The sequence below is a fragment of the Carlito syrichta genome, unplaced genomic scaffold, assembly GCF_000164805.1.
Source record: "Carlito syrichta isolate Samal-C Ts95f unplaced genomic scaffold, Tarsius_syrichta-2.0.1 Scaffold307930, whole genome shotgun sequence".
Taxonomy (NCBI): Eukaryota; Metazoa; Chordata; class Mammalia; order Primates; family Tarsiidae; genus Carlito; species Carlito syrichta.
Genome location: NW_007252026.1, coordinates 652,695 through 680,212, shown reverse-complemented (window position 1 = coordinate 680,212; position 27,518 = coordinate 652,695). Strand labels below are relative to the sequence as shown.

At 38.6% G+C, this 27,518-nt stretch overlaps 1 protein-coding gene across 1 annotated transcript; it reads right to left on the bottom strand.

Moving 5' to 3' along the window:
• Positions 1-996: 996 nt before the first annotated feature.
• On the bottom strand, positions 997-26,696 carry GAS2L3 (growth arrest specific 2 like 3). Its single transcript, XM_008064695.1, has 9 exons — positions 26,349-26,696; positions 25,391-25,437; positions 19,199-19,367; positions 18,002-18,117; positions 16,047-16,188; positions 9,919-9,982; positions 8,903-9,041; positions 4,096-4,203; positions 997-2,292 (listed from the first exon to the last, which is right to left on the bottom strand). The coding sequence occupies exons 2-9, from the start codon at positions 25,412-25,414 to the stop codon at positions 997-999; spliced, it is 2,058 nt and encodes a 685-aa protein (XP_008062886.1). The 5' UTR covers positions 25,415-25,437; positions 26,349-26,696.
• Positions 26,697-27,518: the final 822 nt, after the last annotated feature.

Here is a 27,518-nt window from a genome sequence, read left to right as displayed (position 1 = left end):
TCAGGCAATCCTGATCAGGAAATTAGGTGCCTTTTCTGGGACAAGTGTCAAACTGTTGCTTTTTTTAATGAAATGCAATTAACTAATAGTAAGAGTACCACTTGATACCAGCGGTTATGTAAACTCCGTATTTAATACATATTCGAAAATGCAGGGCCGGGCTCTGTAGCTCAGCCTGTAATCCCAGCACTTTGGGAGGCTGGGGCGAGAGAATTGCCAGAGCTCGGGGGTTCGAGACCAGCCTGGGCAACTTGGCGAGCCCTCGTCTCTACAATAAATCAAAAACGAGCCGGGCGTGGCAGCGCGCGCCTATAGTTCCAGCTACTTGGAAGGCTGAGGCGGAAGGATCACCGGAGCCCAGCAGGTCGAGGCTGTGGTGGCCGGGAGCGGCCACTGCACTCCACTCTGGGCAATGGAGTGAGACTACCATTCAAAAAAAAAAAAAAATCAAAAATTAGCCGGGCACGGTAGCACACACCTGCAGTTCCAGCTACTTGGAAGGCTGAGGCAGATGGACCACCAGAGCCCAGGAGGTCAACCCTGGGGTGGCCGTGAGTGTGTCACTGCACTCCAGCCTGGGCGACACAGTGAGACTCTGACTCAGCAACAACAAAAAAAAGTGTTTAATAAAAAAATTTAAAGGTGAGAAAAAAAAAAGAAAACACAGCAACAACAGTTACAACTCTTGTAGTGTTACTAGCTTTTACATTTCCCTTAAAGGGCAGACATTAACAAAGATGCTATGGATTGCAAGTCATATAAGTGTCTACTACTAATAAAGTTTTGGGGTTACTTTACAACCGTTTACCTCTGTAGGGTGCACTCAGGTAAGTGAATTCTGATGAGCCTTTGGCTCATCCCAGTCTCCATCCCCTACCTGGTACTCAGTGTCTGCAACCTATTTGGACAAGCACGGATAGGAGAAACTTTGAGGATGTGACGCCAACACATTCCCTCTCCTCCTTTCCTGTCTTCTTTGAGATGACACATCTGTACTTATTTCCTAGGTTTCTTACTTCCCGTCATGACAAAATAATGGTCGTCATCACCCTTCTTTGCAGTAGGTTTCTTATCACCACTCTCTGCTTCCTTACACGACGAGGGTGGTTTCCTGGCTGAAGCTGGGGTTCTGTCACCTTTAGGGGGCCCTCTGGCTGAACGCGGGCCCTTCATGGCCATCTGTGCTGACTCCGGCCCAGCCTGTGTCTTGGCGGGGGACTGGGGGAGGCTCACGGTGGACAGTGGGGTGCGGCCAGGAGACTTGGAGTGGCTGCGCCCAGGCTTCTGGCACGTGCTGTTACTCTGAGGCTGCTTTTTGGCAACTGGACCTGTACTCTTATCTTTCGATTTCAGTGCAGCTGAGGATGCCGGAACTGGCTGATTTAAGTTCAAGGCCGGTTTAAGTTTTTGTGCCGGGACTGGCCTCGTTTGCGGGGCTCCAGCAGGTGGCTGAGACTGTGCTCCCAGCCCTGTGTCTACGGTTTTAGAACTGGGTTTTGATGTCTTTGAAGAAGATGGGTAAGGAGGTGGTTTGGTCCTTACATGTATATTCTCTTTAGGCAGCTTGGGACACTTGGCAGATGAACTTAAATGTGCAGCTAAGTGAAATACTGGATCGCCCCTGGAAGAAATAGGATTGTGTTTCAAAAACTTTGCTTCGGTTTTTCCAGAACACTTATTTAGCAGATCTCTTGGCTTTGGCGCTGGAAGAACCTTGGCCTTAGGAGTACTGGGGGATGCGACACATTTTCTCACTGACTCAGATACACACAGAGTAGTTCTTGATAGAGCTGGTGAGGAAGTGTTTTTGCCTGTGGGATTTAAAGAAGCAAAGGAAGACGCTGCATTGTTTGAGGGCCCATGTGGTTTCTTCATTACGCCTTTTGAGGACTTGAGCTTGAGCTGAGAAGATGCAGCTGGAGGACTTGGGAATTTAGGGCGGACCGACACAGAGCCCAGCTTGCCTCCTCTCGGGGAGGATGCCGGCAGCAATGCACCTGGCGGACGTGCCTGTTTTTCCTTGCTCTTTGGAACACCAGCTGGCATGCCAGGTTTTGAATTCTGTTTCTGAAACATGTTAACTGCTGACAAAGGATTCATTTCAGGGGGCTGAGGCGTTCTGGCGGGCACATCAGGTACGCTTTCATTAGAGACTCCTTTCTGAAATGCTAAAATTTTTTGTTCTAGCGTAGCAAACTGTAATATCCGACAGGGGTCATACTTCAGCAGAAATCCTTGGAGAGTATCCCAGCCTCCACCGACGCGAACCATGACATGCTTTCCATGAAGCATCTGTCCCCAGGAGAGCAAAAAGTAAAGCTGTAAAATGGGGAGGTTTACAGGTAGAGCTCATGGGCAGCCACAGTCGTGAGGTCTGTGGTCCATGAAATTCAGACAATTTGCCAACAGCTCCACTACAAACTGACTGTCTCCTTCTTGCATTATTAATATAGTAAGTTTAACTCGTACAAAATTATGCAACTAACAATGCAAAGGCATCCAGTTTTGGAAGGAAGATACTTACACGTAACTTGCACCCTAAAAATCCAAGTTATCAATATACAGAATTGCAAGGGCAATATCATTCAATGAAGAGTTGAATACCGAACAAAGGAAAGCGAGAAGGAAGGGGAAGGAGAAAAGGAGAAACAGAGACCTACAGGAAAAAAGTGTCTCAGAATAGAGAGAAAAATAATGTGGAAGAAAGGCCAAAGTGATTGTACTTTACAGTTTAATAACTATTGTCTTATGGATTATGTCAATTTAATCTTTAAAACACTTTAGTATAATTTATTATTAATTCTTCTTTGCAGATGAGAAAACTCTGCTTCTGAGAGATGAAGGATTTTGTCCCAAATCATACAGCTTGGCCTGGCCTCCAGTACACTAAGCTGCCGCTCACTAAATGGCATTTTTGTGGGGCTGAGACACGCCCTGGCTCTGCCAACACACTACAAGCTGGATTTCAGGCCCCCGACTACTCAGCAGGCAAATCGGCACAATTACACGAGATGGCCACACCTTGCAACTTAAGTCCTCTGCTCTGGGCACCACCACGTTAGACTGCCTTAGAAAAGAAAGCAAATTGCAAGAAAGTACACGTGGATGTTTCTGGGTGGGGATGGGGAGGTGATGATAATGTACGAAACAGAAGAAAATATAGATGGCAAAATTATGTTTTTAAATACCTCTATATTATTTTCCTAAATTGGAAATAAGACAGTTTGGGGTTTATTTTTTGTTTGAGTTGAGGTCTCACCCAGGCTGGAGTGCTGTGGCAGGATCACAGCTCACCACAGCTTTGACTTCCTGGGGTTCAGGCAATCCTTCTGTCTCAGCCTCCTAAGTAGCTAGGTCTACAGGGGCATACCACCATACTTGGCTAATTTTTTTTTTTTTTATAGAGACGAGGCTTTGCTATGTTGCCTAGGCTGGTCTCAGACTCCTAGGCTCAAGCAATCCTCCCACCCAACCTCCTGAAGAGCTGGGATTACAGGCATAAGACACCACACTTGGTCAACAGTTCTTGCATTGTAGCAGAAGCAGAAAGAATGCTGAACAGGTGAAATTTCAATCTCCATACCAAGAGGGAACAATTAATCAACTGTGGACAGGACAAAGGGAAAAAAATGAACATACTGGCTCACAGCCTAATGCTGGGTCCATGAGAAGATGATTTGAAGCTTAATGCCCAAAGTATGTATTATTATAAATGGCAGTGTTTCTATTTCCTTTTCTTACAATGATACTCAATCTTATTAGATGTTTTTTTCTCCTTCTTATAATGGAAATTATTCCTTTTTAGAAAATCAGAAAATGAAGTCAGTTCCCTGAGGTGTACAAAGGCTTCCCCCCCACCAATTATATTCACTGTCTACATAGCCTTGGCCTTCCTGAAGCTACGCTTGCTGTGTAAAGGAGATCAAGCACTGCATAATTTTCCTATACAGTGAAAACTACTCTAGCAATAGCACCTTCCATACCAATATTTTAGAAAGCAAGAGGGGGGTGGGGGGCAAAAGGAGGTTGGTAAAGCAGTAAGCCCAGTGTCAAAACCAGAGCTGTGGGCAAACAGGATATAGACCATGGACTTACTCTGATGAAGAGTATTTTATCCCCAAGTCGGTATCGCCCTTCAGATAAGTACTCAATGGAAAATCGATGTGAGCAGCTACAGGGAGGGTCCTCAGCAATATGCGTAACCTGGGATTCAAAGTCAACAACAAAATGTAGTACTTGTCTCGGAAAGCATTTTGCTTAAAATTAAAACACGATGTTATTTGATACCAGGAAAATCAAAATCAAAGATAAAGAAACAAAGAACTGAGTACCACATGTTCTCACTCATAAGCAAACCCTAAACATTTACCATAATACTATCAGAAAGGGGTTGGCAGTAGCCAGAAAGTGCTGGGGGCAGGGGGGAGGGAGCATATAACATTAATAAGCATACCTGACCTCAAAACCAGGCAAAGTGGGGACCAAAGGGAGGTCCAAACTTTACCTGTATGATGACAACTTGTACACCTAATTCTGAATTGTACCCCACATCTTTAAAATAAAAAATAAATTATCTGTAATTTTTAAAAAAAGATCCAAAGGCAGTTTATTTACTATCTCTTTCCATCTGCTTGTTAACAAATGCTGAGCTTAGACACAGCTGATCTAACATAAAAGCAGCAGTGATGCCACCTCTGTCCAGGTGCAGATGCCAGTGCTGCAGAAAGTCTTCCCACATGTAAGGCAGTGAAGTCCATTAACAGCCCTTACTGACTTTTAGGAAACATTTGAGTTCATCATTATGCTGGAATTGTTTCAAGCCCTGATTTAGTCAAATCAAGACTTGGCCCTTAACAATAACCTAAGCTAATACTGTGGGGAAAATATCTAGATTTTTCTAAAGTTATTTTAAAATAGGCAGAGGCATATTCACCCAAGGCTGAGTTAAAGTCTTAAAAATTCCAGTTTAAGAAGCATTTTCTCAAAGCGCTTGCTCTGTTTCAGTCATCTGCTGAGGAGACAGGAGTCAGAGCAGAAACCTTACTTCAATCTTCACGGAGCACACAGAATTTTTTATTGCAGTAAATATTTTTTAAATGGCAGAACTGCAGTATGAGGAGAAATTCAAAAATTCTATACATAAACATGGAAATTAAAATAAACTGATTAAATGAAGATATTTGTTGAAAGATCTATGATTGAAAAAATGTCACATATAACATCAGCCAATGTAGAAAATATTTGGCTTTTCCTAAAATTATATTTTTGAAAAAGCAAAGTCATTAATATTATTCTCAGTTATCGTCACACAAAGTATATCTAAATAAAAATTCATAAATGAATTGATCTTAGGCATGATGTGAGAGAAATCTCTTCGGCTATGCCTAATTTAGCTGAGTACAAATAGAAAGGTGTATGATTGTCTTAATTATCTACCCAAAATGAATAGGCTCTTGTGGATTCACTAAGGTCTCATAAGAAAGGTCCAGAATTTGTTTGTTTTTCTATGTCACTCATTTAACAAAAAAAGTACTTATAAACAAGTAGAAATGACTTTCATAAGTCTTTCAATCAAGTTTATCTTGTTCGCATCCTGGGTATATGTGCACATGTGCATCCACGTTCACACACACACACACACACGTATAAAAGAGTTAGAAATAAACTGAACTCAAGAGAAGGCGCTTATAATTATTAGAACCATGATCATACTTGGTTAACCAAAATAATTTGAAAGGAGACATTTCTGCTAGTCACAACTTGCTGTCTGTAAAAATTTCATAAGTATACAGAATTGCAGTTGCATATACCTTAACAGGACCCTAAATGATGAATCAGATAATAACTGATCCTTCTATTAACCATGACCCCCAGATATCTGAAGATCACATATGTATAGGTGGATACTGAATATATCCAAGTAGCACAAGTATATTTGGAGAAATGTGTTTCCTCTTAGTTTTCATAATAAGAACACAGATGTAAGCAGTCACTATTTTTCTTGTTTAAAATATCCAAATACCAGGGAAAGGCGGGGGGATTTAAAAAGTCCAAATACCACTTATACTGAGCAGTACAAATCAGCACTAGACTTCAACCAGAACAGGCAGTGAGCCTAAAAGTATAAGAGCTGTGGACAAGAACTGCTTTCTTCTGGTTTTATTTATTACATAATTAAAATGACCACACTATGGAAATTAAAATCATCCACATGCTGGGCTCGGTGGCTCAGCCTGTAATCCCAGCACTTTGGGAGGCTGAGGTGACAGGATTGCCTGAGCCCATGGGTTTGAGACCAGCCTGGGCAACTTGGCGAGACCTCGTCTCTACAATAAATTTTAAAAAATTAGCCGGGCATGGTAGCATGTGCCTATAGTTCTGGCTACTTGGAAGACTGAGGCGGAAGGATTGCCGGAGCCCAGCAGGTCAATGCTGGGGTGGCCGTGAGTGTGCCACGGCATTCAAGCCTGGGCAACGCAGTGAGACTCCAGCTCAAAAAAAAAAAAATCATCCACAAAAGCACTGCATTACTATCAACTATTCTCATTCTCGTTTCTGTACAGTTTGTCCATATATACAAACATTTTTCAAGAAAAAAACATTTTTCTTGTTGCTACATAGTTGTCATAATGATCACATAAAATGATTACTCTGTTAAGATAACGAATTCTAATTTACCAAGCCATTACCCCATTTGACGGTATTCATATTACTCTTCATTTTTCACCATTATAAATCATAATGCAATAAACATTTTCATTTATGCTTTTTCCCCTTTTCAACTACAATAAAAATGGAAAAGGAATATTTTGTAGTTCTTACTGCCTATTTTCAATTTATTTTTTAGAGCGTCACATCATTTTCAGTCAGGTACGGTGGCTCACACCTTATGTCGGCACTTTGGGAGGTGGAGGCAAGACGACTGCCTGAGCCCAAAAGTTTCAGACCAGCCTGGCAACTTGGCAAGACCTCATCACTACAATAAATCAGAGAATCAGCTGGGCCTGGTGGTAAACGCTTGTGGTTCCAGCTTCTTGGAAGGCTGAGGCGGAAGGATTGCCTGAGCCCAGCAGGTGGAGGGTGCGGTGGCTGTGTGTGACAGCGTGAGACTCTGACTCAAAAAAAAAAAAGTTTACATCATTTTCCATTGCCAATTGCAAACCCTAAGTATAGCTTACCAGAGTTTATTGGCATCAGGTTTCAAAATTTTAAAGAATTTTGCTGATCAGGCAAAAAGTACTTCATGGCTGTTTTAATCTAATTTCCCTAATTATCAGCAAATTTCAACGCTGTACTTTCTTCTTGTGTGAACACAGTCCTTGCCCATTTATCTACTGGAAATGTTTTTCTTGTCAGGTTTTGTATGGTCTCTGTTTAATAGGGAAATGAACACACTGTGTCTCCCACTTCACAAAAATATTTCCCCAATACTTCCTTTTTATTTAATTATCATCCTTTAAGGTTATATGAAACTCAAAATAAATTTTATTTTCTACCTATTACATTATTTCTGTTTCCATATTGATAGTCACGGGTCATTGTATCTATCAGTAATGTAAGGTAGGTAAATATATTTTGGCCTGACAAAAGCGTTGTTCAAGCTGACATCATCTGTCTTGCAAGGCTATCTAAATGTTTTACTATTGCCTTTTATTACATTGAACAAAACAATTAAAATACTTTCTAAATATTTGTTAGTAATGACATTATTTCTTAAGTAGCTTGGTGCATCAAGCACTTTTATAAAGTGCTACAAACCTTTGGGTCATTCTAAACATGTCAAAGCAGAAAGTGTCCAATGTTCAATTCTTCTCCATTGCTGATATTGTCACCACTGCAGAAGACCTGCAGCCTGAGCAGTAGCAATTCTAGTAACTTCCACATAACCAACAGGTAAAGCCAAGACTGTCCGCTGTGACCCATCATCTAACAAGTCTGCATACAATCCGTCAAGGGAGAATACTCAGAAAAGCCCCATCAATTTTCGCTCACAACTCTTCCTTCTCCTATACCCTCTAAGAATCCGTGTACCTTTGACTTAGAAACCTCGGACAAATGGCTGGACGCAGTGGCTCAAGCCTGTAATCCCAGCACTCTGGAAGCCCGAGGTGAGAGGGCTGCCTGAGCCCACGAGTTCGAGAACAGCCTGGGCAACTTGGCAAGACCTCATCTCTACAATAAATCAAAAAATTAGCTGGGTATGGTAGCGTGCACCCGTAGTTCTGGCTACCTGGAAGGCTGAGGCGGAAGGATCGCCTGAGCCCAGCAGGTTGAAGCTGGGATGGCCGTGAATGTGCCACTGCACTCCAGACTGGGCAACAGAGTGAGACTCCAACTCAAAAAAAGAAAAAGAAAAGACAAGAAACCTTGGAAATCATCCTTGATATTCTCCCTCACAACCAGTCACTAACTCCTGTCAAGTCTCCTAACAATTCCTCCTAAATATGTCTCGTCTCCGTTCCTTTTGTTCCCCCTCCACTACTGCTGCTCAAGGTCAAGCTCTCATCATCCTATGCCTGGCTTTTGACCACAAAACCAATATAACCTCTACATGATCATAAGCATAATCACTAAAATTTGCAAATCAGATTATAATACTACCCGGCTTAAAAAAAGAATCCTTGAGCCTGTAGTGCTCTTCATGGTGGGCTCAAGCCTATTTGTCCCACCACTTCTCAGCTGCATGTTGTTTCCTCATCAGACACAAGCAATAACAAATCTCCTTTAAAATATGGCGCCCTGAACTCATCAGGGAGTGGAAGATAGCACTGGTTTATATTCTGAACAAGAAACACCTTCTTGGACACACAGCATCCCCCGTAGCAAAGTAGAAGGCACGAGGTGGGGGTGGCACAGGACACCTCAAGTGCCACAGTCAAAAGGAAGTGTGGCGACTACTCACAGCTTCATGCAGCTCTTCATGCTGACAGCACGATTTGGGAATGCTGATGGAATCTTCAGGCCCGGAAGTATTAAGCAAGGTCTCTTCTAACTCAATTTCTTTCTCAAGTTTTACTAATACCGGTGGCTCAACCCCATATCTGAAAACCAACCAGAGATATTATCATTCAAGCAAAACTGACCCAATCACTTCTCTGTATATCAAGGTAGATATTTTATTTTTAATGTCTCACAGATTGCCAAAATCCAGATTATATTCTTCACATCACTGCATATATTTGGGTTACTAGATGCTCCCAGTATTTTAGCTGTGATCCTGGAAGGCAGCTTTAAAATCAGCTGGTGAGCTGGGCATGGTGGCTCACGCCTGTAATCCCAGCACTTTGGGAGGTCAAGGTGGGAGGATCACTTGAGCCCAGGAGTTGAGAACAGCCTAGGCAACATAGGAGATCTTGTCTTGACAAAAAATTTAAAAATTAGCAGGGTGGCGCATGCCTATAGTCTCAGCTCCTGAGAAGGCAGGGAGAGAAGGATATCTACCTGAGCCCAGGAGGTCGAGACTGTGGTGAGCAGTGATTATGCCACTGTATTCCAGCCTGGGCATCCGAGTGAGACCCCGACTCAAAAAAATAAAATAAAATCAGCTGGCAAGTAAAGGTGGCGCTGAAGTAGGTATGAAGGACACAAGCTTCAGCCTTCTTATCAGACTCTCTGGGTTCAGAGGACTTGCTTTGCCTCAAACTGCCTTAAGATCCTATTCCTACTCTAAAAAATTTAAGCAAGCATTTTCACAGTTTAATATTAAGTTGAAGACAAGCTATATAAGAAAGCAATGTAGATGTATGTCATGCAAATAAAACAAAGTTAATAAAGGAACAAAAAGAAAGATAAAATAGGACTTTATTTCAGTCAAAAATTATTTTCTTTTATTTATAGAAAATAGTGTCCTAACTTGAAATGAAATAGTTTAAAAAGTGTTTATAATATTGAAATTCTGAAATACTGTAGTATACATACCTTGACACAATTCGACCAATTTCCAGAAGACAAAGATACACTTGTCTCGGATCTTTGTGCAAAACTGGAAAACAAGACCACATATTTTAAGCATATGAATTAAACAGACAAATATATTTCTGGATGGAAGAGAGCTAAAAAAAAAAAGAAAGAAAGAAAAAAGAAGAGGAGGAGGAGGAGGAACGGAACAAGGAGAAGAATAATTAAGACAGTGAATTTACTTGTCTGGAGAAAATGCAGAAAAGACATTTTTATTCTCTCTACATATTATTATCTTCCATAAATTATCTTTTTAAAAAACAGCTAACAAGAAGAGAATAAACATTTACCATGGACCCTTATTTGTAATAGCATTTTAAGTCTAAACAATTGGGGGCTTAGTTGATATTAAGTTATTTGTATTTCAGATCTCTGAACAGGAGATACTGTTAAAAGAGATGTGTCACCTCAATTTTATTTTAAACTATCTTTAGCATTTGATGGTGTGCTAATGTCTTTCTCAAACTCTTACAAAAACAGAAGAGGAGGAAGCACTTCCTAACTTATTCTATGTTGCTAGCATTCATTACCCTGATTCCAAAGCCAGATAAAGACATTACAAGAAAAGTAACGATTAGTGGGGCTCGGTAATCCCAGCACTTTGGGAGGCTGAGGTGAGTGGATTGCCTGAGGCTGCGGGTTCAAGACCAGCCCAGGTAACTTGGCGAGATCTCGTCTCTACAATAAATCAAAAATTAGCCAGGTGTGGTAGCGTGTGCCTGTAGTTCCAGCTACTTGGAAGGTTGAGGTGGAAGGATGACCTGAGCCCTGGAAGTCAACGCTGGGGTGGCCATGAGTATGCCACTGTGCTACAGAGTGAGACTCCAACTCAGAAAAAAGGAAAAAGAAAAGAAAACTAAAGATCAATACGCCTTATGAATGTAGATATAAAAATCCTCAACAAAATACTTGCAGACCATATCCAGCAGCATATAAAGATTATATACCATGACCAAGTAGGATTTATACCAGGAATACAAAGTTAGTTCAACATAAGAAAATCAACCAGTACAATACACTACTAACAGAAGAAAAGAAACACATAATAATCTCAACAGACACGGAAGAAGCATTTGACAAAATCCATCATCTTTTCATGATAAAAAAGAATGAACAAACTAGGAATACAAGGGAATTTCTCAGTCTGAAATAAGGACATCTATGAAAAACCTAGAGCCAATCTTTTACCTACAGGGTAAAAGATTGAAACTATTCTTCCTAAGACCAGGGAACAGACAAGGATGTCCACTCTTACCATTATCTATTACCATTATCTTACCATTATCTACTATTCAGCATTGTATTAAAGGAATTAGTCATGGCATTTAGGCAAAAATAAATAAATAAATGGTATCCAGATTGGAAAAGAAGGAAAACTATCTCTATTCACAAATAACAAAATCCTATGCATAGAAAACCCTACAGAATCTACCAAAAAAAAACTATTAGAGCTAATAAGCAAGTTCAGCAAAAGTTGTAGTAAATGACCTCAATACACAAAAATTAGCTGCACACACTAGAAATGAACAATCTGAAAATGAAATTAAGAAAATAATGCCATTTACAATAGCTTCAAAAATAATACTGCACTTAGAATTAAATTTAACCATAAATGTGTAACACTTATACACTGAAAACTATAAAACATTGTTGAAAGAAATTACACACCATGTTCATGGATTGGGAAATAACTGTTAAGAACACAACATTCCTTCAATGGAACCACAAATTCAATGCAGTCTCTATCAAAATTCCAACAGCAATTTTTTCCAGAAATGGACTTACTGATGATAAAATTAATATGGAATTGCGAGAGAAACAGACTAGCCAAGCCAATTTTGAAAAAGAAGTACAAAGTTGGAAGACTCACACTTCCCAATTTCAAAACTTACTATAAACAACAGTAATTAAGAACGTTTTATTGGCGTAAGGATAGACATATAAACCAGTGGAATGGAACTGAGGGTCCTGAAATAAACCCATACATTTATGTACAAGTAATTTCAACGAGGGCACGAAGATAATTCAATAAGGAGAAAACAGACTTTTCAACAGTGTTGGGACAACTGCATATCTACCACACACCACACATAAAAATTAACTCACAATGGATCAATGACCTAAATGTGAGAGGTAAACTATAAAATCCATAAAAGAAAACATAAGTTAAAAATATATATGACCTTGATTGAGCAATGGATTTTTAGGTATGACACCAAAAGCACAAGCAAACTAATTAAAAACAGATGAATTAAACTTCATTAAAATTTAAAACTTTCATGTATCAGTGGATACTATCAAGAAAGTAAAAAGACAACCCAAAGAGTGGGAGAAAACATTTGAAATCAAACTGGATAAGAGTCTAGTACCTAAAACATATAAGTAATTCTTGTAAGTCAACAAAAAAAGATGAATGACCCGATTAGAAAAATGAGCAAAGGATCCGAACAGACATTTTTCCAAAGAAGATATACAAATGGCCAAATAAGCACATGAAAAGATATCCAATGTTACTAGGAAAATGTAAATCAAAACCGCAATGAAATACTTCGTCACATTCACTGGGATGTTATCATGAAAACACAAAACAAACAAAAAACAGACAATAACAGATATCTGCAAGGATGTAGAGAAACTGGAACCCTTGTGCACTGCTGTGGGAATGTAAAATGGTGCAGTCACTTTGGAAATAGTTTGGCGGTTCCTCAAAAATATAAACATAGAATTACATATGACCTGGCGATTCTACTCCTAGGTAAATACCTGAGAGAATTAAAAACATACATTTATCTCAGTCTGAGTACGGTGACTTCGAGAGGTAGAGGTGGGAGGATCACTTGAGCCCAGGAGTTCAAGATCAGTCTGAGCAACATAAAGACTCTTCTCTAAAAAAAAATTTAAAAATTAGCAGGGAGTGATGGTATGCACCTGTAGTCCCAACTACTTAGGAGGCTGAAAGAGAATGATCCCCTGAGCTAAGGAGGTCAAGGCAGTGGCAAGCCGTGACCATGCCACTGTACTCTAGCCTAAGAAACAAAGTAAGATCCCAACTCAAAAAAACAAAAGCACATTCATTTCAAAACTTGTACACAAATGGTCAAAGCAGCATTATTCATAATAGCCCAAAGTGGAAACAATCCAAATATCCATCAGCTGATATATGGATTTTAAAAATACGGTATGGGAAACCCCCTCAGATCCCCTCCCACTATGGGAGCTTTTCTGTCTTCTCAATAAATCCTACTTTCTCAAAGAAAGAAAGAAAGAAAGAAAGAAAGAAAGAAAGAAATATATATATCTACACAATGGAATCTTCTACCATAAAAAAGGATACAGTATTGTTATATGCTACAACATGAATGAACTCTGTGCTAAGTGAAAGAAGCAGACACAAAAGTCCACATATTATATAATCCTACTTGTATTAAATGTTCAGAATATGCAAATGCATAGAAACAGAGACTAGTGGTTACCATGGCATGGGGGCAAGAGAATAACTGGGATTCATTGGTAATAGTTATAGGTTTTCCAGAAATGTCCTTGGATCAGACAGTAGTAATGATTGCACCACACACTCAATATATTAAAAACCTCTGACATTTTAAAATTATGAATTTTATGTGATGCACAGCGTATCTCAATTTTTAAAATGCTATTAAAGAACCCTAATACACTTAAAAAACAGTTAAGATAATACATTTTGTTATGTGCATTTTGACACAATTTAAAAAATAAAAATAAAAGAATCTTCAAAAGAACTGAAATGTAAAGACAAACAGACATCCTCAAAAAAAGGCCAGATCATAGTATGCATGCATGCTAAATGTACTCACAATAGTAGTTTGAATCATCTGCCTTTCAGTTCCGGTCCTTAGAAATTCGGGGAAACTTCCAAGTCCTAATCTTATAACGTGCTCGGATTCCCCCAAGAGAAACCACAGTTGTTCTTTGACTTATGAATAGCATTCACTACATATCCACAAAGTATACTCTCTGAAAGCAACTAAAAAAGCCTATATTTCAGTAATGGGAAATTGTCAGGGGAATGGGGTGGGATTGGCAGTTGAGGGAAACTGCTAGGGGAAGGAGGGGCACACCTCATCAACAAGGGTACCTGCATAGTCAATGTTTGTGTACCTAACCCTGAATTGTACCCCACATTTTTATAATTAAAAATATAATTAATTAATTTTTAAAAAGACGTGAAAAAAAAGAAAATTGTAATGTAGCACACACTTAAAAACAATGCAAAGATGAATGAGATCAAGATTTTACTGTTAGTGTACATACTTTATGCAGGGATATTTAATGTTCATTAAAAGCTGTAAAACATGTGCAACTGATTTTATTTATTTTATTTAAAATTTTTTTTAATTTTAAAGATGTGGGGTACAGTTCAGGGTTGGGTATACAACTGTTCATTATGTAGGTAATGATTTTAAACAGTGTATATACTTCAGTGATAACTTCTTTCCCTATTAATATGTTAGGATACATGGTATAATTCTGCTTTCATCTTTGACAACTAGTACGTTTTTCAAATAACTGGTGAATGTTTTATTCTGCAGAAATTGAAACTTGTTGAGATTCCAGATGTAGGTCATCCTTAGATAACTAAACCTTGAGAAACCGTGTACCTAAGTGCTATTTAGAAGACAAAATGCATAATAAATCTTCTTAATGATTTTAGAACATAATCCTCACAAATACTGCTGCCTTTCCTTAATCTAATAAAAAGAAATTACGTGAATTTTTTTTAAAAACCCTATATTTGAGTTTAAAATTCACACCTGTAAAGGAATTTTTCCTAAAATTGTTATTAAGTCTACTTTTCTAAACACTCAGAGGTACCTTCAAATAGCATTTTGGTCACTTAAAATTGCTTTGAGTTCCTAGCAAAATGTAAAAAATTAAGAGGCTCATCTCTGAGACTTTAGAAAGTGAAAACATTAGCTTATCAGGTCAAAGCCTGGAATGAATTACTGGTATTGTCAGTGCTGTGTTTAGGCCGACACTGACCTGCAGGACAGTCAGAAGACGCTTTCTATGGAGAATGAGAACTAGACAGCAATCGTATCTCCTTTCAGAAACAACTATAATAGCTGGAAACTAGAGAACTCCAAGCATTTCCTCCTCCCTTTCATCCCTGGAAGCCAGATGTGCCGTTAATTGAAGGCCGCTGCCGACAATGATCAGCACACCTGGACTGGCGGCAGGTGCAAACTGAGGGCAGAAGACCAATGTCCTGTCTTCACTCTGCACCAAACAGGAGAGTCCAGAGGCATAGCCTGGACAGAGCAGGAGCAGCTGAACCCGGGCAGGCAGTCAGGGCCTGCACTGCCAGGGGATCTTTAACACAGCGATCAAGCCAGCTGAAAGTCTGTTCGCCTTTTATTATCACCACAAGCAGCAATCCTCAACAACATCTGTGATAAAGTTTCACAGGGGCAGATGACGCCCACAGCCCCGCCCAACATTATAAATTCTGCGTGTGTGCACAAAAATACAAATGCTTTCAAAGTATATGCATATAATCTAGAACTCAGCTCCCACTTTAGTACTACACAGATGCTTCTGTTGGTTTAAAGGAAAAAGAAGTGTGTCACTAATTCTTTAGTAGAGCATGTCTTTTCAAAATGAATTGTCAAAAAACATTAATCCATCTAGATAATCAAGTTGGCATCTGCTATTTACAAGGTAAATCTAAACACTATGAGTGCATATCCTTAGGCCTTCTGTCACTTCTGTAATTATCTGGTTAAAGAGAAATTACCAGTAATTTAAAAGTGGTAGAGTAATTCTTGATGAAAACATTAAATGGTAAAGCGCTGGTCCGGAGCCTTCTTATAGCCAACTCATTTAAGAGGTAAAGTATTCTGGGGACATTCTAGATATGTGAAATATTTAACCATAAATGAAAAGCAATTTAGCGTCTGATCTTCCAACTGTTTTACATATATTTAAAGCATAAACGTTTCTAGGAAAATAAAATGTGGCATTTGAGCCCTTATTTGAAAAGAAAAATTAGAAGTGAGGGATATGAAAACATCTTAATGAACATTAAGAACAACAATGACAACAACACTCACCTAAACCTTCGGATTCAAAGAGATAGGTCTCATCAACCCCAATGTGCCTGCACCAGTGCAGGAAGTTTGCAGTGTTGTCTCGGGCAAAAAACGAGCCTGATGCAGCATCTTTCTTACATGGCACTTTTCTCATTGGAAAATTCTGGAAAAAACAAAAGAATAATTTCAAAAATGCACCAAGGATATTTTCATTAGCTATTAATCTTAGTATTACTAAAAAATGTTCAATACATTGGACAAAACCAAAAAGTACACAACTCTAGGGGTAAAAATTCTTCAAAAACAATTTCATTTGAAGTATTTTCCAGAAAAGAATTCCTTGAAAAACAATCTGGTCAAAATTAGCAGTAGACTCCAGCATCTCTCATCTCTTTCTTTTCAAAATGGCACAGCAAACTTAATTAAAATAAAAAATGACAGCCTAATAATTTCAAAGCATACCTCTATGGTATGTCTTTCCACATAGTTCAACACAAAAAAATACTGCTATGCTAAAAGTTAGCAGGCACTCATTTTTGCTTCCTTCCTTACATTTGCTTCATCAGGGCAGTCCAGTTCTAAGTTTCTTGAGGAAACAATCAAATAAGGAAGTGGCTAGCCATTCTTAATTCAAGTTCTTTGAAAACTGATGATCTCAGTTTTCACAGAGTCTTTGTTTTTGGACTATCTGGCCCAAGGGTATTTGGATAATCCTGCTGAGGGATTTTTTTTTTTGTTCTGATGTGGTTTAAATTTTTACTTGAATAAGCAATTCAAGAATATGATTCTTTAAACACAACAGGTACAGTAGGATATAATAAGACTTCCTCCCACCTCTACCCCCGAGTTCCTCTCTCTCCCTGGAGATTACCAGTTCCTTGTCTATCCTTCCTGTCCCAGAATTAAAATAGCCTTGGGAGATTGTTCCGGTTGAATATAGAATATAAAATCATCGCAAAAAAAAATTTGAACAATACAACAAATACAAAAATGATTTATATCAACTGAAATCCTCTCACCCACACTTTGGTGAGACATCCCCATGCACGGCTATACACTTTATTCTGCAATTTGATTTGGGTGTGTATGTGTGCATGTACCCTTAATGAAAGGTTATAGACATCTTTTGGGGTTGAAAATCACATATTTAAATAATTGTTTCTAATGAATATAATATTCCAATGTGTTTAGTTACCACAATTTTTAACAACTTCTCTGTTGCTGAACACTTAGTTTGTTCCTAATTTTTTTTACTATCATTTTTACAAATTTGTGATTGTTTTCTTTGACTAAATTCATACAAGTAGAATTATGTATCAAAGGATATGCTTTATTTCCAGTGTGATACATACATATATATCTCTCTCACCCACTATTTCCCAGAATAATGATGCCACTTTATATTTCCACCAATGTTATGTAAATGTCCTGACCCTAAACTCTGGAAAACACCTACATTTAATGAAAAGGAAAGAAACCCTATCTACCCCAAATCATGACTTCAGAGTCAATGAAGGAAAGCTGTCTTAAAAAAATGATTATTCATTCAACTAAAATTTACAGAATTTACCACCAAGGCAATATATGGAGAAAACAAAGAAGATAATGATAATACCAGCAGTTGCTCCCTACGTACCAAAAACCATCACAACAATCCTGCAAGGAAAGTACCATGATTGCCCTCAAGAAGCACCAGCCACTGGATAGCTAGTAAGCATCAAGTACTATGCTAGACACCATCAGTACATTATCTCATTTAACTTTACTCAAATCACACAAATAAATCCTACAAGATAAATATTAATATCATCCTACAAAGAAGGACATTTTTCCAGAGGCTCAAAAAGGTTAAGCAAATTATTCGAAGTCTCATAGCCAGCTGGAAGTGTACAACATTGTAGAGACAATAAGAAATGTACATAAACAAATTAATATGTACCAAGACATAAAATCTATACTGTCAAACATTCACTTACCCCTGGTTCTTCAGAGTTGCATGTTTTTACCATGTTTTGAAGAACATCAATCAGTTGGCATAATAGTACTCCATTATCAAGTTCTTCCAATAATTTTTCTGCCTTAACTTCAATACCTAAAAGCATGTTTCAAAGTTAAGATTCTTCTAAAGCCAGTGAGTTCAAACAATAAAATCTAACTCAATGAAATCAGATTATAGCTGAAAACACTAGACAAATATCAGATCAGACTCAAAGCATTCACTCTTAGACGGTAAAATTAAAACAGCAAATACTGTCAAGTTAAATGAAAGACAACTGAAAAAAATATTCATGATGTAGAATTACAGAAAAAAGTTGAATTTCATTTCATTTAAAATGAAGTAAATTCACTGCATGTTAATATTTCCTGTACAAGAATAAGATTCTCTATAAATAAGATGGACTTGGTTGCAGTTTTAAAATTAAAGACAATACCATAACAAATACTCAGGAAATGCCAACTTTCACCTCTAAAATGCCTTCTTTAAAGATTATTATATAATAAATTTTTTAAATTATCCAAATCAACAACCTGATAATCAGACAACTAGAGTGAGTGTTTGGTGAGTGTTTAATGACCTTGACAGGACTATAGATACCTTTAGGATATTCCTTTTCACAAAAACTTTGGTATTCTACATTAAAACATTTATTTAAAATGAGTTGTTTCTGGAGAGAATGTTCAGAGCATTCATTCAATTCTCTAGAGTAAAAACTATGATGCCAGACATTCTCCAACCTGGCATTTCTCCCTAGGCTTCATATGCCTGTACCCCTACCCCTCAATGTCTCAGAAATAGCAATCATTTTAACTATGGTATATATTCCACTCAGAATCTCATAATTTAAACAAGACTAAGGGGGGGGGGAGCAGTTAAAATAATCAGATCGGTAAACTTTTAAAAATGATTTTAATATTAACAATGCAAATGTATTCGGACCTCACTGACCTCCTCAGTTAAATCTCAAATTTCCTACTATTCAAGGCCCTAGGTTGAGTGAATCAGAGTATCTCCCAACTAGAATGTCAGCTTATTGAGATCAAGGGACTGAATATTTTACCCTAACCGTATCCCCCACTGGCATCTATGAGAACAATTCCCTGACAGAGAGTGAGGCTCTCCATAAACACTTCTTGAGTAAGAGCACAGTTTCGGGTATCATCTCAAGCCTTACCTAACAAGCCAGACAGCCAGATGGACAGGTCTTCCTGCATGGGCAACAGCGTGGCTTCATGCCGCACAGCTATCCACTCGTCATACTGACACACGTTGGCCAGGCCCGGGCCGTGTCTGGGAGTCAGAGGACTCCGTGGACTTAGAGGCAGATCTTCTCCAAACCACACCTAGAGAAAACGCCAGTCTGCTGAATGAACGCAATCTGTGCTACAAGACATCATCATCCACTCTACATTTAAACGATGATGTATAAGCCATGTGCAACAGACCTATATACAAACTGCAGCAGCTCACGGGAAACATACTAGTTCAAAGCAAACTTTTAGTCCTAGATACGACAGATGCTTTCAATATTCAGCACTGTGGTCAATGTAAGTAAACCTCTAGTTAACAAATGAATTCTACCATTGAGCCAAGAGGATCCAACTCAACACACAATATTTTGCCTTCCCTTGTTAGCTGAGTGAGTTTATCAAGTTACTTGATCAGAACCTTAGCATCTTAGCTGTAAAAAGGGTTAATGATTCCTGCCTTACAAAATACATTTTTGTAGCTGGCATTGGGCCTGGAAGATAGCAGAGTCAACATTTGCTGAATGAATGTATAACTGGCATTTTGTAAATGTTAAATTGTTATCCTTGTTATCCAGTGCTATCCTTTAAAAAAATTTTTCAAGTACTTTGGTTTAAAACAAGTGGGTGGCAAACTATAGTCCAAGGAGTCAATCTGGTCTGTCACCTGATTTTGTATGGTTTTTACGTTTTACAATGGTTGTTATATAAGTACTTACATAACATCTCAGTTTTGCATATTAGCCTACAAAGTCTAAACTATTTACTCCCTGGCCAATTCCTGGTTTTAAATAAAAATGGACCTGGGTTGGGTGCGATGACTCATGTCTATAATCCCAGCACTTTGGGAAGCCGAGGTGAGAGGATTTCCTGAGCCCACAGGTTTGAGACCAGCCTGGGCAACTTGGCGAGTCCTCATCTCTACAGTAAATCAAAAAATTAGCCAGCGTGTGCCTGTAGTTCCAGCTACTTGGAAGGCTGAGGCAGAAAGATCACCTGAGCCCAGCAGTTCAAGGCTGTGGTGGCCGTGAGCATGCCATTACACTCCAGCCTAGCCGACAGAATGAGACTCTAACTCAAAAAAACAAGCAAACAGGCCGGGCTCGGTGGCTTAGCCTGTAATCCCAGCATTTTGGGAGGCCGAAGTGAGTGGATTGCCTGAGCCTGCAGGTTCAAGACCCACCTGGGCAACTTGGCGAGACCCGTCTCTACAATAAATCAAAAATTAGCCGGGTGTGGTAGCGCGTTCCTGTAGTTCCAGCTACTTGGAAGGCTGAGGCTGAAGGATCACCAGAGCCCAGCAAGTCGACACTGGGGTGGCCATAAACGTGTCACTGCACTCCAGTCTGGGCGACGGAGTGAGAGTCTAACTCAAAAAAAACAAACAAAAAACAAACAAACAAACAAACAAACAAAAACGGACCTAAACATACGATTAAATCAATACTTGTAAAATATTACAATACAATTAGAAATGCTTTAATATAAGATTATTTATAGAAAAGATGAAATCAATTCTTCAATTTGCAAAAGAAACAATCATGTCACCATGAAGTCACTTTTTTGCCAAGTTATATGAATGGCCCTTGTCCTTCCCCTTCCTGAAAGATTCAGGAAGAGGTACTTGAGCCCATATGAGGTAACCAGCATGTTCTCACAGTGGGTGGCTAGAACGGAGTACCAGTGCCTGAGAGAGGTGAGGGGATACCACGTATGGTGACAGCCCTGTGAACCCCACACTTGCACAGTGGCAAACCCTGAGGAGAAGCAGGGCTTCCACCAGGGGAATGGGTGTCAGCATCCAAGGGTGCCGAGCCTCCAACCAGGCGGGGTGGCAGTGACAGTTGAAGTACGGTGACATACATGGAGTTGTTTTCCCAGTGCCAGAGAAGAAAGGAAAAGTGCAGATGCAAGGACACGAGAATGAGGCCTGTAGTGCTGGACTGAGATATCTTCATCTAAAGCAAAGTACTCAAAGAATGTCAGAGTCAGAGAAGCCAACCTCAAGGGATTTCTATTGGCTAAACTGAGGGCAGTTTGAGAATCAAAATAATGACAGAAACAGATTACATCACATGGAATAAAACAGATAACTAGGAGTCCAGACAGATATAAACAAATTGAAAAGTTGGCAAGGAGTAGGATTTGTATTTAAAAAGTTTAAGTGTCTGTACACAGAATACTTTTTACAAGGGGAAAAAGAGTAATTTTACAGAGAGCCTTGTAACCAAGTGCTGATGGTGAGCACCAACAGTAACGGGACACATCGAAATGGTATGCTGCCCAATGGGACGCATCGAGAGAATGCAGCACCCTCCCGTGATGCCCCTGCCTGCGATGCCCCTGCCCGTGACGCATAGCCTGAATCTGATCACGAGAAAACATCAGCAAATCCAGACTGCAGGACATTCTACAAAAGAACTGGCCTGGAATATTCAAAAGTATCAAGGTCATTACAAACAAGCAAAGACTGAGATACTGTTCCAGCCTAATGAAGATTAGAGAGACAGGACAACTAAATGCAGCACAGGATTCTGATTATTGGGACAACTGGCAACACTTGAATATATCTGCCTCCTAAATGGCAGTGCTGTACCAAGTTCATGTCCTGATTCTGATGATTTCATTGTGGCTGGGCAGGAGTGGGAGACGGGCCACTTCCTCTCAAGGGGCTCAGGCAAACAAGCTGCTCTGGCCACACTTGACAACTACTCTGTAGTTGTGTGACTGCTTTAAAAGCTTAAAAAACTCTTCAAAGATGAGGTATATGTATCACATTAAGTATATGTGATACAATCAAATCTAGTCCTTTCCTGATTTTTAAATACAGCTAGTTTTTCCCTTAAAATATATGAAACGTATTTGGGTTCATTTGGGGCAAATCTCACCACACCAAATCAAAAGCTGTAGCCACATTTTAGGTAATCCGGACGAACTTTAAAGAAAAAAACAAAAACCTGTTTCCAATCTCCTAAAATTAAAAATAAACATTTTTTTTCCAAATCCCTGGGCAAAGAAGGAAAATGAATAAACACAAGAGGCATGCAGGAGTAATGAAATCTACTAAAAGTACCCAGTCACGGACACAATGAAACAGAAGTTATTTGAGGGACATTATTTCAGGAATTGACAGTAAGGATTGGGGAATGAAGTCCTAAATACAGAAGGATCCTATAAATAAGAAAAGAGACAAGGTGTTATTTATTTCCCTGAATTCACTTACAATTATTTCCAAGGAAGTACGGCAAAGATTTACTATCTAATTCTTCCCATCATAAGTATGTCTTATTTCTCTGTTTGCTTGTTTTTTCAATAAGGGTGGAGGTGGGAAGGAGGTGAAGGTTCAGAAATTACCTATTGGGTACAATGTTCACACTATCTGGGGAATGGGTCACCTAAAACCTAATCTCCAGCAATACTCAATATGTCCGTGTAATAAACAAGCACGTGTGCCCCTTGAATCTAAAATAAAAATGGGGAAAATGTTTCTACTTGTAACCCTGGGACTCAGCATAATACTTAGCATATTAGTATTCAGTCACAAATATTTGTGGAATAATTAAGGAGTAGATATTGGCAAATGATTCTCTGATATGCATCTTACAATCAGTTACATTTGACAGTCTATGGAATATGCTATTGGTCCTTTAGTTATCTGACCAATGAGCTGAAAAAGGGCAGAGCAGGTGTCAAGGAAAGATGAGCATGAGTGAGGAGGGTGGTTTTTTAAAAATTATGAGTGAAAATGGAGAAGCTAACATGAGCAAAAGTCATTCTTACTTTACGCCACGTTAGAGAGAAGAATACGTGCTGGATTTACCTATTATGGAAAGCAGAAGATTTTATAACAACCTGGGCTAGTCAGTAGCATAGTAATGTTAAAAGTTAGATGTTAACAAAAACTGCATGTATGAAGGGTGTTGTCAAACATGATGAAAGCTGTCATATTGTCAGCTTAACCCATAGGCGACCTACAGATGAACTTAGAGACATAAACTTGCTCATATTTAGACAAAATGGCCTGGGTACACATGGGCCTTTTCTCAGAGAGAACTCATGGCTTTGGCCAGATTCTCAAAGGGGACTATGACACAAAGGAGGTTAAGAACTGTGGTCCATTCACTTTTAGACTGTATGCTTATTTATCAATCAGAACGAGGACCACAGATGAAGGACAAGGACGATCTTAATGTGTTAAGTTAATAAGAAATTAATTGATACCAGCTATTTACTGGATGTCTCCTCTCTGCAAAGCACGTGTGAATAACTAAGTAACTGTCTAATACAGTTAGCAGAGAAAGAGGTGAAAATCCTGGGAAGTTCTCACATTCAACAGGAAGAGAAGCAATCCGTGAGCGATGTCAGCAGTACTCTTGGAGGAGAATCTGTGGAATGTAGCTCACAGAAGGTTTCATGAAACCATAGACACCACTATGAAAAAAATCACCAAACTAAGAAAATATTCATGGCCATTAGTGTAGAAATGAGAAAAGTATGGTCAATTTGGCAGTGACTTTAAACGTTTATAAGGAATCAAGAAAATATAACTGACAAGAAACTACTGACATTTCTGAGACTTGAATAAAAAGGGACAAATAGAAGCAACCAGATCAAAACAAGGTTTGAGTAATAAATTCTGAGCATATTGAAGATGGGGTGAGAGGGCCCAAAGGGGAAGAATAAGACATCTTGGGATAGAATCCATGGACTCCTCAGTCCCAAAGAAAAAAGGAGAAGTCTAGTGGATGCTTTATTGGCAGAAGAGTCAAGAGAGACAGCTGTATAGCAAGGAAGGGGTACAGGCGTCACATGCAAAGCTGTTCTTAACCATTTGAAAAAGAATTCCCTTCCCTAGGCTGTTGTCCACTGTCATCTTAATAAGCCTTCTTTCTTTCTTTTTTCCTTCCTTCCTTCCTTCCTTCTTTCCTCCCTCCTTTCTTTCTTTCTATTAGAAAAGAAGCTTTATTTAGAAAGTAGATTGGAGAAACCTGTTGGATCCACCTCTCCAAGATTGGAGTAGGGTCAGACACTTAAGGAATGTTTGGCCAAGCCTTCTTTCTCAACAAAGAAAGAAAAGGAAGGAAGGGGGAGGGGAGGGAAGGGGAGGGGAGGAGAGGGGAGAAGGAGAGGGGAGAAGGGAGGGACAGAAATGAAGGAACGACAGGAGGAAACTTTCATGGCCCATGTACTATCTCCAGTTTGATATCTGGATAATTTTCTTGTCCAACCAACAGTACAACCAAACTTCCCAAGTGCCTACCGGGCAATATACATTCCAGTAGGCGCTCCGCATATATTACCTCACTGATCCCTTATAACTACCCTGCAAAATAAGAACTATTATCCTCATCTGAGAGGTAAAGAAGCAGAGACTCAAAGAGGTAAAATAATTTGCCAGAATCTTACAGAGCAGCAGAACTATGACCAGAACTAAAATCTTTGACTCTCAAGTTCTCATTTTCCAGAGCAAATTTTACTACTGCTTGCATCTTTCTAGCTAGACCTTCAATGTGACTTTTATCTTTAAGATAATATTCAGTCACGTTCTGTTTGCAACAAAAGAGAGAAAGCTTTAAAAAAAAAAATAAGGATATTACAGCGAACATCAACCCTGGAAACCATTCGGATACAAGATGATTCCGGTTTGTCCATCTCATCACACCCAGTTGCCTCCCCCACCAAAAAACAACAATCAAAATTCTTAAAATCTTAATGCCTAGACATATATCAGCATGTACATAGCACACAGTTATCTAAAATTAAATACTTATATTCATTTTCACTGAAAACTCTTTTGAGAAACACACACCAAATGGATGAGGGGAAAACGAGGAAATATTCCAGTTCTTTTCCCTGGGCAGTAGAAGTAAGATTTTCCCACTGACTCTCAGGGATTTTTGACTCTTACACATATTCAGTGCCAATGAAAGCTTCCAATTAAAATCTTTTCAGAACTAGAAAGTCAAACTGTAATATTCTCCTTATTAAAATGTGATGCTTAAAAACACTGTCACAATGAAAACATTTTGTGATGATTTTGGTATTTTACTAATTATCATAATTCAATTATATTAACCTTATAATTTAAAAGTAATTTTTTCCCTAAAGAAAGCACTTACCTGAATTGCAGGCTGCATGGTCATCTATTTGAGATGAAATCGCTTTTCTGAAAACAGAACAAGATATTAGCCAGCAGACAATGTAGCTTTCCTACTCCCCAAAAGACCCAAATGACAAGATTTAGGAATGCGTGTTTCTCTCCTATCTGACTGGAAACCGAAAACGGGGTTTCTTCTAGTTGGAATAGTTTGCCTATAAGAGAATTCAATAATCATCCTTGCTTCTTACTTCATAAAGGTGCTCTTCATCTGAAAAAGGAAGATCTGCAATACACTTTAAAATGCAGCTCCTGGTATTAGTACCAAAGTAATTCTTGAAGCATCTGGCCAATAGAATAAAGTTAACAACAAAATGTAGCTCATTTAAAAGTCTCCTAGAATTTTATTGTCACCTGTAAACATAATGTAAATGTAAGTATTACAACTGATATAGAAAGTCAAGTATCTTTCATATGATCTTCACAGAGATCATAAGGTCATCTGGACTTTGTATAAATTTACAAGCCCAATCATAAGCTTCTTCTGCTAGACAAGGCAATAAAGATGAACATCAGTTTTAACTCTGAACCAAAAATACCCAGTGCTTTCCTACAACAATTTTTCAAAGACAAAAACCAGAGGAACAGCAATTTTTTAGCTCCAAAGTACTATTCTTGAAGTCTGCAAGGAAAAGCAAACTGTAATTAAATGAGGTTAATGCAAGTCTTCAATGTGTTTCTAGGGGAAAAAATTAATGATCTTAAAAACACTCAGAATAATACACTGTATAAAACCCAGAATTTTTGATTGCTTATAGCAGCATAAGCCAGTCTACTTTTTACTGTAAATCACCACCAAAACATTCTAAGAAAAAAAAGTACAACTACAAGGTTACAATGCTGTCACTTTCCAAGGAAACATTGTTTTCTTCTCTAAGTTGCATCAGACATACCTCACGCATGGCGCCAACTACACACACCATGTTCCTTTCAGGAACATTTCTTCTGGTACCAAAGTTGACCCTGAGTTCAACTCTCCTGAAAAGCCTAATATTATACCACATTTTCTTTGCAGGAAGGCAAAAGACAACAGCATGTTCTTTTTGATGTCATTTTCTCTTTTCTCTGCCACAGCAAAAGGCCAAAGCACAAGAGAGCATTACTAATAAGCTTGTTATGCTTCCCACGAGCTAATTCAGTGGGGAATACATTTTCCTTTAGCATAAATAATCTTTTGTCCCCAACAAAGAGCCACAGTAAGAAGCTTCCGAGACCATTTTTTAAAAATGCAGCAGAGAAGCGGCTCCCATTAAAATGGAGTTCCACATAATCAGACAAGAGCTTTAACAGTTGGAACTGCCAACCCCAAACAAAAGCAAGTCTAAATTATAAGGCGTGTGCAGATCAAGAACACTGACACATTCACAAAGAAACCATCACAAGAATGCTTCATAGTTGCACTTTTTATGGAAAATTCAACAAAATTAGTTTTAGGAAAGAAATTTTTAAATTGTGCACAATATTTGGTCACTTGAACTTTAGCAAAAGAGGCTTTAGTACATACATATTTTTCAAATTATTATAGAACTAACAGAACTTTTAAGATGGCAAAAATATAACCAGCTGGTTTACTTTTAAAAAGGAAAATCTTTAATAAAATATAATTCAGATAAGTTACAATGTATCTCCACATATTAAAATATATACATGAATATTTTATTGAAAACTTGTAAAAATTGATGAGACGGTATTAGTCAATCATCAATTAACACTATGCAACAGACAGCAAGTGCCAGTTTTTTACATTTTCTAGTCATTCTGAAACATTTTTGTGTCTCAGGCATTTAATCCCATGAGTAGCCTCTTAGCTGCCCCCAGACTGTTATGCCAATCACAACTCTTAATTCTCACTCATTTTATCATCTATTTTCCCTTTTCTAGCTTTCCCTAAAAGTCTCAGTCTCTATTTGTTCCATACAAATCAATTATACTGAACCAGCAACACTTCACTTTTGGAGCTGCATATTAATTAGCCATGTATTGACCTTATTTTGTTTTTGTCTTTGTCTTTTTGGAGTAGTTTACATCAAATCTTTACCAACTTGAGGAAGTCTCTTCCCTTAAACTATACTCCAACCCTGTCAGGAATC

What these genes read in the sequence shown, in the direction of transcription:
- GAS2L3 (XM_008064695.1), bottom strand. Translation starts at nt 25,414, where the DNA reads ATGACCATGCAGCCTGCAATTCAG. An exon ending in CTGGCTGTCTGGCTTGTTAG is followed by an intron (nt 18,118 to 19,198) that starts GTAAGGCTTGAG and finishes ACATGCTTTTAG; the next exon opens with GTATTGAAGTTAAGGCAGAA. An exon ending in ATAAAATACTCTTCATCAGA is followed by an intron (nt 2,293 to 4,095) that starts GTAAGTCCATGG and finishes TCCTGGGGACAG; the next exon opens with ATGCTTCATGGAAAGCATGT.